Raw genomic sequence first — 14,492 nt, forward strand, 5'->3', positions numbered from 1 at the left:
TACTGCAGTCCCCTTTAGATGATGTATGACACTGTGATTGGTTTATAGACATCCCATCAGTGGAGTCAGGTGGCAGTAATCATGGATCTATACATCCTAGAAAAGTTATGTCCATTGTAATGGATGGTAATGTTACTGGACAACACATCAGTAATCCCAGACTACAGGTATACCACAGTGTAAAACACTCATTGTATCTCTGCATTAGAACTCACTAGATTAAAGATACAAAACTTTTATCTGCAAAATGCACTTCCTTGTCAAAAGTACTCATTATGCAGAGTGGCCTTTTTATAGTGCTGTGGTATTGTATATATTTTAGCTTGTTGATAATAACACATGTAACATGACATGTGGAAGGTAAAGCAATTACTGCTGTATTTCTGTGCATCTTTTAACTCTTAGTAGTTTTTACTTGCATTTCTTACTTGCATCGAGTGAAGTGATATTTCCAGGACACACTATAGGATAAGAGGTGATCATGAAGAATAGGATAAATGTTACCTGAGGGCTCCAGGGTATTGTTGCAGCAACATATCTGACAACTTTCAGGACGTATCTTGAATAAAAGTAGGTTTGTCTTCCAGAATCCAGAGGGCAAAAAAAGGTTTGATTAAGGAGTGATTTGTTGTTAAATACTAATATCTGCCACATATCTGTTATATCAAATGACTCAATAATCATTTCTCTAAGTGACTTGTGTTTGTGTCTGAAGTGAGCCACACTTAGTGCACTCCATCTCAGTTTATTAGTAAATTAAACAAATACGATTTAGCTGTTAATGAACTGTGATCTGAGTAAGATTGTAAAAATCAGTGGATTCTGTAAATGTTCAAAAACATAGGCTAATGTCACACGCATGTAATGATTAACTACGAGGGGATTAGAAGAAGAAGTAAAAAGTTCAGTTTAAGTTTTGGGGAGGAAAGCTACATGAGTCAAACACAAAAACAAGGTCAAATGTATCACAGGTTGCCAAGTACCAAGTACCACAGCCAGCTGGCTTAGTTCACTATTAAAATGAATGACTGAATCACTGTAAAGAGACAGCAGTCAGCAGTTTGACATTGCAGGGGAACAGGGTGGTGTAGAGGGAAAAGCTTGCCCAACACCAGAAGTAGGACCAAGTCATGTCTCAAGTCTTAGCATTCAAGTCAGGACAGGCAAGGTCCTGAACTTTGAGTTTAAAGTCCTGAACGAGTCATGATGTCATAAGAGGAGAAATTAAGACAGAAAATACATTTTGAAGAGGAGATGGCTGCACATCAAGCTCCAATGTATTTATTGTATCACCACCAGCTTTTCATAGACACACACACATCACCTGATCCAATGAGTGACATCATCACTCAGTGAGAAGGTACACCTGAGTTTATCCCAAACATTTATAAATATTAGAAAATAATCGAAAAACCAGACAAACATCAACATCCATCAACATTTTGACAAAAATTGGTACAAAATAAAAGCTTATAAAATATGTCCCATAACATTCGTCTTAATAACTCAACTTTAAAATGCTCATTTTAAGGGTAAATTTTAAGGGCTACAATGAAATGGACCAATGTGCCTGCATTCATAGTAACTACAGGAAATATATATAATAGCCTGACTGAATAACAGAACAATACAATGGCTGTTTGGCCTGAATAAATATTTCATCCAAACTGTCATGGTGTCCACAGATCAAATAGAACAGAGTCATAGTTCACAGCAACTTGAATGACAGGATAACCTGTGCTTTTCCTCTTATTACAAAAATATGTGCTGTGGAAAAAGTCAACATATGATGATGTCACTGATTGTAGACTGCAACCGGGTGATATGTGTATAGCTATAAGGTTGTTTCTGATACATTTGTCGAACTTAAAAACGTCAAAATCTACTCAAAACACCTGTAATACAATAAAATCATTGAAATTAAGTGTGCGGTCATGCTCTCTTTATGTCACTGACACACAAAGCCCTAAATTTTTAAGGTGTGCTTTCACCAGACAAGTCATAACTTTTTTGAATAATCCTGTTTTAATGCCATCGCATTTCTTGGCCCAGAAAACAACACTCATGTAGGCCTTCACACAGAGTCAGGCATGCATGCGCGCACATACACACACACACACAAACGCACACATTTAACTTGTCACTAAAGCCTGTCTGACCACTTTCACATTACTGTATACATATGCTGTTTACTTATCCTCAGGGTCCGACAAACTGCTACTGCACTACTGACACTTTACACTCATTCTGTATACTGTCATTTATGTCTAGACCTTTCTAAATCTTTATAACACTGTCTTATGTAGTTGCCCTGCGTAGTGCACTACATGTTTATACCTTGTTCTGTGTCTTTTTCACCTGTTGAGTATCTTGTTTCGTGCCCTGAATGTTTGCATCACTCCCACTGAATGTTGCATCAGTCATGGGAACCAGGAGAACCACAGTTTTGTGTCTCTACATACTGTACTGCACTATAAACAGATGGATCACAGTAAAGTTTCTTTTATCTTTTCTTTTGATAAACATTCAGCTCAGACTGCATTACTAAAATTCTTATTTGTCACATTGCTGATGTCAGTATCTCAGGGTGTGGGGAACTGTAAAATATACACTGATGTTACATAGATGATAACACTTACACATAAAATACATTATAACTACATCAGTAAAATAGATAAAGGTAACTTAAAAATAGCCTTGAAGGCTACTTACTCTTACTTTATTACAGTGGAAATCAAAATGCTTATGGGGGTAGGTTTTGTTTTAACAATGGGAGGAACACATATAAAATAGGAGGTTTGGGGGTCTCCATTAGAAAATTTGAGTATCACACCCTTAATTTCTGGAGTAGTAATTTATGGAGTAAATGTCTCTAATTTTGTCAAAATAAAATTGGGAGGGTGGGGTGGGGCAAATGCACATGTACTGTGCTTTGTGTCCCTTGTGTGTCTCCCCCAAAATCAACACCTATGTAATAAACGATCAAAGTATATGACCAAATTTGGCATATTTAACTGCAAGTAAACTGCCAGTAAAAACATCATTAATAGGCACTCAGTATTTGCAGATAAAGAAGCAAATACATTGAATGCAGATTTTGCCATCATACACATGCTTGTATGCTGGCAGCAACAATACAGGCAGGGCAATGGTTTGTTAAGTATAATTTTAGCAAAACACCTCATTAACATTCCTCACCACACAACAGAGGACTGTCCAAATCAGACAAAAGGAAATGCTCAATATCATTGATACATGGGACTGACTGACTTCAGGTGGCCTATGTCTGCCACAAGGGGGCGTTGCTACCCTTTACATTCATAGAGAGTCACCAGACTAACCACATTAAACATTAGACACTGAAATATTACAAAGGGAATGTATTTTCATCAATATGTAAATGAATATATTTTCATATTTAGTGTGTTAATTACAAAGACACCTAAACGAAAAATACTGACGTCATTTGAGGGCACAGTTTAAACAACGTTACATTTCAACATCATATATACATTCTGTTATGTATAAGGTTGACAAATAACTAGATATATGGTGTATAAATAAACAACGTAACATTTTATTTGATGTCAGTTTGTGTATTTCATTGTTTCTGCTGTGAGTCGTTGGTGCCCTCGGCAGCAGCAGTTGAATGAAGTCGACGGGAGGAAGTGGCGGTTAATGCAGCTCCACACCTTTCCGGTGTAGCAGCACTGCGACCAGCTCGACTTAAAGGAGAAAGACGAGAGCTGGGTGTACTTATCGAGACAGGAGGGGGAGATAGGAGGTAAATTGCTTATATTTCAATCAAGTGTTCAACTTGTAAAGACGCGAGGCAAATATTTTGTCAGTGTTTTGCTTGTAATTTAAACCCAGATACGATTAGTTTGCCACAGCTAACTACCGTTATCTACTTAGCCTAAGGCTAGCTTGCTAGGCAACAAGCTAGCTAGTGTTAGCTTGCTAGCCCTTTTTAGCAGCCATGAGCGGTAGCTTGCTAATTTGGCATGTCTGACCCTCCTCCTAAATCTCTTTTCAGGGGGATACGGAGTGGAGTTTCATGAGTGGATACATGTGTTGCTGAGTCACCGAGGGTTTTTATCGAAGACGTCCCTTTCGGTGCGGTGAAGTTACCCGGCGCGACGCTTGATGGACTAGCCGCAGAAAGCTGCTTTTCTCCTCCGGTAGCGGTGAAGAGAACAAGGGCGCACCCGATGAGGAGGACCGCTAGACACAAACACCAGAAGGAATTCACAAGTACCGCGGCTTTTTCGGGGCCTTATATACACACCGTGTCTGCTGTCTGCAGTTTCTGATCGCCACGGTCTGTCTTTGTCACGCAGCTTTACGTTGAATCGGGCAACGGAATGAACGTCCTGCAACAGCTGCTGCCAAGTTCTTAGCCTGACCGTGCCATGTTGTGTACAGGCCCCGCAAACATTGTGATACTCTGAACATAAATGTCCCAGCACTTCACAGGGCGCACAGACTTTCACGTAAAACGCCTTTAAGAACTGTTTGTTAGGTTTTGAGATGAGTGTTCATTTTTGACGTGTTTTCTCCACATATGCTCTTCACTGAGTCATGTTTTCACAAGTCAGCCCATAAAACTGAAACTGTAGTCAAAGTGAGTAACCATCAGCACGCGATCAGACATTTTTCTTGTTAGGAACAAAGTATTTATGCACAAGAGTTCAAAATGGGGAAAATGCTGTCTAAAATATTTGGCAACAAGGAGATGAGAATATTAATGCTCGGACTTGATGCTGCTGGAAAGACAACAATCCTTTACAAACTGAAACTCGGACAGTCTGTCACCACAATCCCCACAGTCGGCTTCAATGTGGAGACTGTCACCTACAAAAATGTCAAGTTCAACGTCTGGGATGTTGGGGGCCAAGATAAGATTCGTCCTCTGTGGCGACACTACTACACGGGCACCCAGGGGTTAATTTTTGTGGTGGATTGCGCGGACAGGGATCGCATCGACGAGGCAAGGCAGGAGCTCCACCGCATCATTAATGACCGGGAGATGAGGGATGCCATCATCTTGATATTCGCCAATAAGCAAGACCTTCCGGATGCCATGAAGCCACATGAAATCCAGGAGAAGCTCGGATTGACCCGCATCAGAGATAGGAATTGGTATGTTCAGCCCTCCTGTGCGACCACAGGTGATGGACTGTATGAGGGCTTGACATGGCTAACCTCAAATTACAAATCTTAATGATTGAGTGCTGACTGTTTTAGGTCAAAACTATAATAACGTTGCAAGTAACAAATAACTTCTCAAAATGAGTATGGTTAAGACAAAGTTGATTATCTCCCATTTATTTTTAATACTACGTTTACCCCATGACTAATTTATCTTTAACTGGGTTTGCTGGCTTAAAGTTTGCTTGTACTCTGTAGCAGGCCTATATCACATTCATTATCTTGGGGCTTGCTTGATGAATATTGAATTAATTGGGCCTAATGTTAAAGCCACAGAGATCACCGCCTTTGCCTGTTCTTTTCCCTGTTTTGTATGATTTTTCTAACGAAGCTGAAGAGTTTGTCCTCATTCTCGGACTCAAACTTTGTTTCGAGGTTCTTCAGCCTCTGTTGCATTGAAGTTGGATCTTTTTTTCCCTCTAAGGTGAGATCTTTAATGTCATGTAGCATACTTGAAGGACTTTGACATTTGTTCTAACAGTGCTGTGATGAAAAGTATTTCTTCTCAATGGTATTGACTGCTGCAAGGAGGGGGGGTGGGGTGAAAAAAAAGAGAAGTCTCACCATTGCTTACATTTCATTGTCGTCAGTCTTGACATCAGAGAAACAAAATTACTTCAGATATGTTTTGTTACCCCTCCCAATCCCCTTATGTGGGTTATATAGTTTACTGATTGACCTTTTGTGTCATGTCTTGATACCTAATTGTGCTGAATATTCAACAAATAGGCCTCCAGTAACTCTTAAACATGCTTGTCGGGATGCATTTTTTTGATTTTTGGGTAACACGTAGTCAGTCGACTCAATCTTTCCAAAGGAATGTCATTCAGCTCTGAGCTCTCTCAATCTGATACCACAGTTGATTAGTCTCAGTATTGGGACATTATATGATAGCCTATATCTGTAGCATGAGTACGAAAGTACAGTAACCCTACATCAGAGTCCATCTGTCGTGCAGTCAGAGGGAGCTGTTGACTGGGGGGAATGTTGAAGACACCCTGTTGTGCAGCTCTTATTTTGACTGGGGGGAACCATGTACAGAACTATGTCATTGTAATGTCTTATTAAAAAAGTGATTTTAAATCTGTTATGTCTGTTTGTTTTTTCAAGGATTAAAAGAAGTTAGCGTGATTAGCTGATGTGTGATTCTATTTATTGGTAAACAGCTTGATATGAGTAATGGTTAAAAAAAAAAAATACAATGAGAATGTTTTAAGAATGTTCAGACTTCAGAGTCTGCTGTGTTAAGCTCTTGTGTTTTAGTGCTGTTAGGCAGATTCTTCATAAACGGTTTATGTCCACACTCAGACGAAGTTGTTGGCCTCAGTTCCCTTGCCAGTAAATGGGGAAAATGTACAAAACAGGAAGTCCAACTGCTGGTCTTTTTGGAACAACAAATGAGCCACATGATAGTTTGCATGAGAGTTGGAGGGCCAGCGGAGATATACAGCTGAATTGTGAATTCTTTTTGAGTGTTGCATGTTGGTTGCGAGCCATAGTTGAGTTGATGCTGAGCTGTCACATTAACTTCCTGAGTGTGTTTTTGGTCGGGACTGGCATTAAAAAGAGTGTCTCACTTGTTTTTACTGGGTTAGAACAATGTGTGTTTGAGATGACTAATGCAGGGCTGGTGGAGAAAGGAAAATGAATAGGATAAAAATGTGATTTATGAGTCAGCTGTAAAGAGACACTGGCTGCTAATGAGACCATTTATTGCACTTTTCAAAAGAAAACCACGTGTTGGACTCTTCACATAATCATGAACATAAGTGTGTAACAATGATAAAACTACAACCATAATTTGTGTGTATTTATATTATCACTTAAACGTGGATGTGATCTTCGTCCAATCTTTAGGGAGTTTCCAACATGCTTTGTTGTCTGTATTATTTCCACTTTCTACTCTGCTAAAATACTGACCTTATCTTATTCTTGCTGCTTTTATTTTAGTAAAATATTCCTTTAAAAGTTGAATTTATCAGTTCAACTGTTTACTAGTAACGGCAGACACAACTGGGACACAGTGAAAGAATGTTTTAGTTTCCATTAAAGCTGATTAACAAGTGTGTTTGTACTCCTGACAAAGACTGGATTAATGGTGACAAATGGTCTGACTACTGTGTTTAGGGCCACAGAAGATTAGTTCTTATTACTCCGCAGATTTTTAAGGATTTTTCCACTCAGCACACTGACGGGCACTGTTTCCACTGTTTTACACATCAACATATGCTCAAAAAGCAGTGTTTGCATTTCCAATAATAGGACGCACACTTTGTCCCTCAGGCGTACAAGTATTTGCAGTGTTCGCTGACAGTGGGACGCTATCCTCAGGTATACACGTGTCTGCGTCCATAAGGCTGTACAGTCATTGTGTGGAAAATCTGGTGCTGAGCAAGTTGCTGTACAGAGGCTCCAGGATGTTTGCGTTAGCATCACAGAGGTTTCCGTCAGGTGACACAGATAGATATGACTCCACTGCCACAGAAGATGTCTCGCACAACCCACACACCTCATGCAGCCGTGATTTAAGTGCTCCTTAAGAAAAAAAAAAGGTGTATAATTGAAATGATGAGCAACAAACACTGCGAGTGGAGAAAGCACCCAAGCTTCTGAGGGTATCTGTAAATACTTGCTTTCAGTAAGGGCCTGGTCAAGGGCCTCCATTAGATGCTGATGGCAGTTTAATTGGGCTGTAATGGCCACTTTGGTTCCCACCACTTCATTACAACCATATGATCCTCACAGCTTTATTGGTAACACTAGGGCCCCCGGGGCAAGGACAGAGACTGTAAGCAATGCTTTATGACCTCCCCTCTGTAAAGATGAGACCTTCTGGCCCTTCTGTCAACTCCCTCTGTGCGCGGCTGGAATTCCTTACACTTCCTGAGAGGAAAGGTCACAGAGGGAAGCTCGGTAATAGGTGCTTCGCGTAATGGTCTCATTTTTCTTGCTTATGAAATCTCAGACTGGTCAGCTTTTGCAAAGGTGGGGTTGACTGTGGTCACTACATTAGAGCAACATGCTCATTTAGCCAGTGCTGCATCCAAGGGGAGGCCAGGAGGGTCCATGCCCTGCAGTGAAAACACCTGGAGGGCGACATGACTGTGTTTAAGAGGCCATGGCGCGCTCATCTAAACTAGCGCAAAGGTAGGGGTATTTTTTGAAACAGGACAACCCAAGGCAGCAACCACTGTGGAGAAGGGGTTAAATGACACTCCAAGGTTAGGCTAAATTTTGGCAAAGGAACAATTGGCATGGCCATTTTCAAAGGGGCACATTGAACTCTCACCTTAAGATATCTGAAGTCTCACCTAAACTTAAGAAGGCACATTAAAACAGGATTGTTGTGAAATGCAAAATGTTAATTGCACTGGTATTCGTCTAGACATCAGATAATTAGTAATACTCACTGCAAAATAAAAAACCAAAGTATATCAGTGGTAGTTTTTAGTGATTGTCAACCAGCCTATATACTAAAGCAGCGTAAGTGAATTCCTGAAATTCAGTTATGGCTTCTGGGTTTGGTTTGACACCCTAGATCTGGCCACCCTTATAAAATATGTCTACTCCATTTAGCATCTCACAAGTGAAACCAACGTCTTATTTCAGTCCTCACTGGTGTTATAATTCACAAAGTAAAAGAGGCAAATGACTTAAATGCTTCCACTGGTTTGCTCAAGAATGTGTATGACAGATTTGTCTCAGGCGGCCAGAACGCCTGTTTGTTGGGGCTGCTCCTATGACGACGACCTGATGGGATCTCTGCCAGTGCGGCCTGGTGTTTTTGGTATCACATAGGTGGCTGAGTGCGCTGCAAGTTTCCAGTCAGTTCCTCTATTCTACATAGAAAGAGGAAGAGTGGGAGGAACATCGAAAGACCCCCTCTCTCTCTCTGTGAGCAAAGTTCTGCAATGTTGGAACACACCTTTTTTTCCCCTTTGTCGCAATGACAGCTCGCCTATCATTAGTCAACTTGATAAAGATGTAAACCAGCTCAGGAATAACTGTGGCCATGGGTGTTACAGCTGCACGCCTGACGTGCCTAGCTTGAATTATGTTGGTGGTTTTCAAGGGGTGTGGTTTGCTTCTCTCACTTGTCTTCACTTCCTCTTAACTCCAGCTGCAGGGTAACACTGGTGCAGGTAGCACAAATATGTAATACCTCTTTCTGACTGTGGGTTGTGAACATAGTCATCTCCGGCTTAATGTTGGCCTTCAGTTCAACGGGCACACCCAGCTGGATAATCATTGTAGGATTTGTGATGCCTGCAGACACAGATATTCTTGTGCACACTGGTGAACACTCAATTAAAGCGGTTTATTTATCTGCAAAATGGTAGGAGGGAACACCTACTCTAAGCCACAGCTCATACAGCTTGCTTCACTGGCTGCTTATCCTCAAGGACAGTAACACCAGCCTCTTTGGTTGTGAAATTCTGTCGTCTAGTTGAGTCCTCTGCACCTTCAGCAGCCTCCTAGAATGAGCCGTTGAATAATGAACTCACGCAGACCGAGCTCAATGTAAAACAAGTCCGGAAGTGGCTGAAAGTTGTTACAGGTTTCCTGCTGAGGTTAACACTTTTGAACGCCTTCTTACATGCAAACCTCTGGGTGCCTTTACAAAAAAGATGCACTCTTTTCTGTTCATAGTATAGGTGTGACTTGAGTTTGTTTTGATTGCAGGTGTTTCGGTGCAGGTTTCCTCATAAACAAGCTTAAAAAAGTGATGGTTTTAAAAGGGGGTGTGCTGTGGTTTAGACCAGCTAAATACGGTTGAAAATGTGAGGCTGTGAAGTCCAAGGTGCACTCTGGGCACTGGTCCAAAATACATTCCATTCATATCTGCAACTGAAGGTTACTTGCTGTGGTGAAATTATAAATTCAGAGAACCAGAAAATGACTATGAGGTGTTGGAGACATAACCAATTTGTTTTTTAATGGATAGAAAAAGTGCTCATACACGCATTAACTACATAATTGAAGCCGCTAACCATACGGTGTTGTTGGTACAGTCTCACTGGTCTATAATCACGTTGGTTTTTCCACTTTAGAAACCATCCAATCTAAGTGCCATTACATGTTTGAAGCCTCGGGGCTTCTATTTATATTCCATTATGTGAAAACCTGAAATTTGTCCACATGGTTCCTCTTGAGAATTGCGGGATGTTTGACACAGCTGTGTGAGAGTGTGAACCAGCTTGTCCCTAGACTACATGTTTTTCCAGCTGCAACAGACAGAGAGTTAAGAGGATTGTAGCTGAGTGTTGTCTTCAGATGTAAGCAATGCTACAGTTAAGAGAGGAGGGGGGGCAGGCATTATAGATGGTGCTGCAGCTTGAGGTCCTGCATCTCTTGGCTGCGAGGAACAGGACACTAAGTGCGTCTGTTTCTGGAGCAAAATCGAATCAAATGGATGTTTTTGAGATCTTATTCACACAGCACACAGAGCACTGACCTTTGCCACGTGACATCTAACATTTGGCTTTACATCACCTCGTCCACACTCACAGAAACACAATAGAGTGATTTTATTCCCAAAGACCTGAGTCAGCCACATGTATTCACTCACAGCCTCCACACACTCCACACACTGACTGACAGGATGATGAAGATCCATGCTAAGCAACCTCAAAGGCCTCCCTCAGCAGCTTGCCACCATACTGTCACACTCCATGACTGACTACATCTGTATATCTGACACCATCGCTCTAATTACAGAGCAGACAGTGTTTTCGAGTGACACTGCGTCTGGATTAGACAGTTTGGACTTGGGAGGAAATTTCAGATCTAAGGCAAGTCAGGCGCTGCTGCTGCTGCTGCTGCTGCTGCTGCTCGCACTCACACAGTCCAGATTCAGACTACTGAGAGGTAATGACTCAGGGAAACGCTACACACATACATGCTGCACCCTCCCCTCTGCAATTCTCCCCTCGGTGCTGGGCCGCTACACATCCTAATGATGACAAATACATCATTGCACTAGAATGCCATAGGGACAGCAGTCACAGGCAGTCAAGAAACCTGTGGTGTTTCAAGGAAAGGATCAATACGCCATTATATTTTTACTGATACCACGTTAGAGCCACACTGAACCTGTGTCACAAACAAAGTTTATTATGACAGTTTAAAATCTGACACGGCCTGTTCAGCTGTTTGAATTCTGATATAGACAGTCACTAGTGTGTATGCTGCTGTATTGACAGGATTGGAAGAAGAAGGGGGCAAGTGTGCACAATATTCTCACAGTACTGGATTTGTGTCCCCTCTCAACTGCAGCACAGCTGTCTTAACAGCACCCCACCCTCCTCTTGTTCCCCTGCAGGGGGGGGTTGTGGGGGTAAGGAGGTGGGGGTTGAGTCAGCATTGTGTTTCTATAAGCTAGTTGTCCCGTTGGGCTTTGCCTCACTGGCACCAAACCACCTCTCGCTCTTAAATCCACAGAACAAGAGTGCCACAGATTATTAGCATTGTTGCATCTCATTACCAGAGATAGGGACAGAGAGCTGCAAAACACTGATCACATGCTCTATTTGGGAATGTAGCCGAGGCCTGCTGTAAAGTTCACCAGGCTCAGATTGTCATGTGAAAGAGTAGAAAGGTGATCTCATCTGAGTGTGTGTGGAAAGGGGGGAAGAGTAGGGGGCGGGTACCTTTGCAGGATCACACACTTATGCAGCCTTCTTCTTCTATTTTTAATCAGCCCAGTTTGGTGTCTATTCTTGAGCCACTCCCTAATAGTTAGCGAGAAAATGAGTCTTCCTTTCTGGAACAGTGTCTCTTGGCTCCAGGCAGCGTGATGATGGTGACACAAAGGATCTTCTGTGTCACTTGGCTGTGATGCAGCAGAGTGGTGCACACTACACAGGCTGCACGGAGTCAGACTCTTCCTCCACCCATCTGGATTGGAGGGGCACTGCACTGCTCCCTCATGTTTTCTTGTTTTAAAAGAACCAGGGGGGATTCGCGTGCATTGCGGAGGCCATGCAGATGTTTTCCACTATGTTGTATGTGTTGAAAGTGCAGACTGGCCTTGGGTTGAATTACACATGGATCTCAAAGACAATAGCAACACACAAAAAGACAAAACAGCCACAATGAATTTCATCATCATGCCATAATTAATACACGGCCTGTGCTACAGCAGCACACTATGAGGCCTGTTCAGCTATTTATGAACTGTGTTGTTGTTACTGCAGGTTTCCCCACACAGGTAAGAGTTATTTCTACTAATAGCACCATCTGTTGGCAGAAAATGCCCCCATTCTGTCTTGGTGCATGCAGCACGTACGCCACATGTTCAGTAATGAATTTTTACGGTCACCGGAACTGACTGTAATGTGTATATGATAACAGATTAGAGACACCCCTGCTTCACTGTGGGCTGTCCTCATTTGCTTTCAGCCTCCCTGTATTCCCCTGTAGTGCTAGCCTAATTAGCCAACCACAAGAAGACCATAACTGCATTATTTTAATTATTTTTGGTTAACATTTAAGGAGGAGACAACACCAGAGAGAGTGGGAAACAGATTCAAACTGATAGAGCTTTAGTATGGGTGGGCAGGAGGATGAAATGTTGACAAAGAAAAGTACAGCTCCCCTCTACCACTCTAATCTTCCCAATAACCCCTCTGGGTCCTGTCCCCGCCACACTGAGGGACATGGACTTAATACCAGCTGTGAGTCAAATTAATTAGCTGAACATATCCTGGTCAAAGCCAAAGGAGACCTCAATAGTAGGGTGACTCAGACTGTAGCAGTCCAGCTGCTGCAGGAAGAAGCGAGAGGGCAGAGAGGGGCCACAGGGAGTGATTATCTTAAATGATCCGCTGTAGTAATTTCTGTAATTGTAAAAAGAAAAAAAAAGGCCATTAATCTCACCCTGTCGCTCTTGTGATAAAACATATCAAGACTCAGGGATCAGATTGTTTAACTATGATTCAACTCGACCACACCTATTTCTTTCACACACATTTCAAACCTTTCACAATCACGGTTGGGATATTGGTTAATGTGATGTTGTAATAAAGGAATCTATTTGTTGGGACAGGAAGGGTTGTACTTATAGGTGGATTATGAGATAACAGGCTCCTGAGGTCAGATATGTAAAAGGCTTCAACACCTCTCCCACATAGGAGCAAGACACAGATTTTGTGGTGGTTTTTCCTGTTTTTTTGTTGTTGTTTTGCATCTTTAAGTGGTTTTGTGTCTCTTTGTTATCCTTCTGTGTGTAATTGAGGTAATTTTGTGTCATTTTTTGGTAATTTTATGTCTTTTTGCAGTCCCTTTTTATCTCTTAGTGGTCATTTGGAAGCTCTTCCTGGTTGGTATGGGTTAATTTGAGTGACATTTTTAGTGCAACAATTATTATTAGTACACAATTATTTTCACTGACGATAAATCTGTGGATTGGATAAGTTGTTTGGTCTATAAAATATCAGAAAATGACGAAAAATGTTGACCTGTGTTTTCCAAAGCCCAAGATGACATCCTAAAATGTGCTGTTTTGTCCACAACCCATAGAGGAGTAAAGAAACCTCTTTCACAAATTCTGAAACCAGTTAATCAACTATCAAATTAGTTGGCAATTAATTCAACAGTTGACAACCAACTGATTAAGTGTTGCAGCTCTAGACATTTTGCAGGTGAAGGTGAAGGCTACGGGGACCCTGACACTTTGGGCCCTGGGTGCCCGATAGGCCCGTTCATGTACATGTGTGTTTTCAGATAAGCAAACAGTTCATAATGTTGTATATATGTACATAATGTTGCATTAACTCTACACAAGAAGCTAAAGCCTCTGCTCAAAGTTGGATTATGAAATGTTATCAGTTTTTGTTTAAATAAAGAAATCAAATCAAATTCAGGAATATTTGTGGGTCTGAGGCACTATGCCATCACAGATGTTCCTGCTGTACTTCATCAGCTGATTTCATGCATGCAGGTTAACTTTACACATCCCTACAAAGAAATATTAGGAGCATAAAGAGCATCTCATGAATCAAACCTGGCTCCTGTTGCATTCTTCTATGAAGCGATTTGAGAATTTAATGGGCCCTTCAGTGTTAACCCCACCCCGTCAACTTCAGCATTAACATTTTTATTTGGTCTGAACGTCAGAGGCCATCCTGCTCATTACACTACAGCTCCACTGTGTAAACAGAGAGCAGCATGAAAGGACGTGAGGGGCCCCTGCATGCCTGTGGGAGTACGGGGCGTACTTCATGGTTTTTGCTCAAAAAAGAGCCATAATCTTCCAGCTAATCTGGGGCTTGGGGTGGAAT

The 14,492-nt window shown here is 41.7% G+C and overlaps 1 protein-coding gene across 1 annotated transcript; it reads left to right on the forward strand.

The window, feature by feature from the left end:
* Positions 1 to 3,644: 3,644 nt before the first annotated feature.
* arf6b (ADP-ribosylation factor 6b) lies at positions 3,645 to 6,294 on the forward strand. The gene is made up of 2 exons (XM_050061851.1): positions 3,645 to 3,784; positions 4,037 to 6,294. The coding sequence occupies exon 2, from the start codon at positions 4,697 to 4,699 to the stop codon at positions 5,222 to 5,224; it is 528 nt and encodes a 175-aa protein (XP_049917808.1). The 5' UTR covers positions 3,645 to 3,784; positions 4,037 to 4,696; the 3' UTR covers positions 5,225 to 6,294.
* The last annotated feature ends 8,198 nt before the right edge of the window (positions 6,295 to 14,492 follow it).

This window comes from Epinephelus moara, chromosome 14 (genome assembly GCF_006386435.1).
Source record: "Epinephelus moara isolate mb chromosome 14, YSFRI_EMoa_1.0, whole genome shotgun sequence".
In the NCBI taxonomy this organism is placed as follows: domain Eukaryota; kingdom Metazoa; phylum Chordata; class Actinopteri; order Perciformes; family Serranidae; genus Epinephelus; species Epinephelus moara.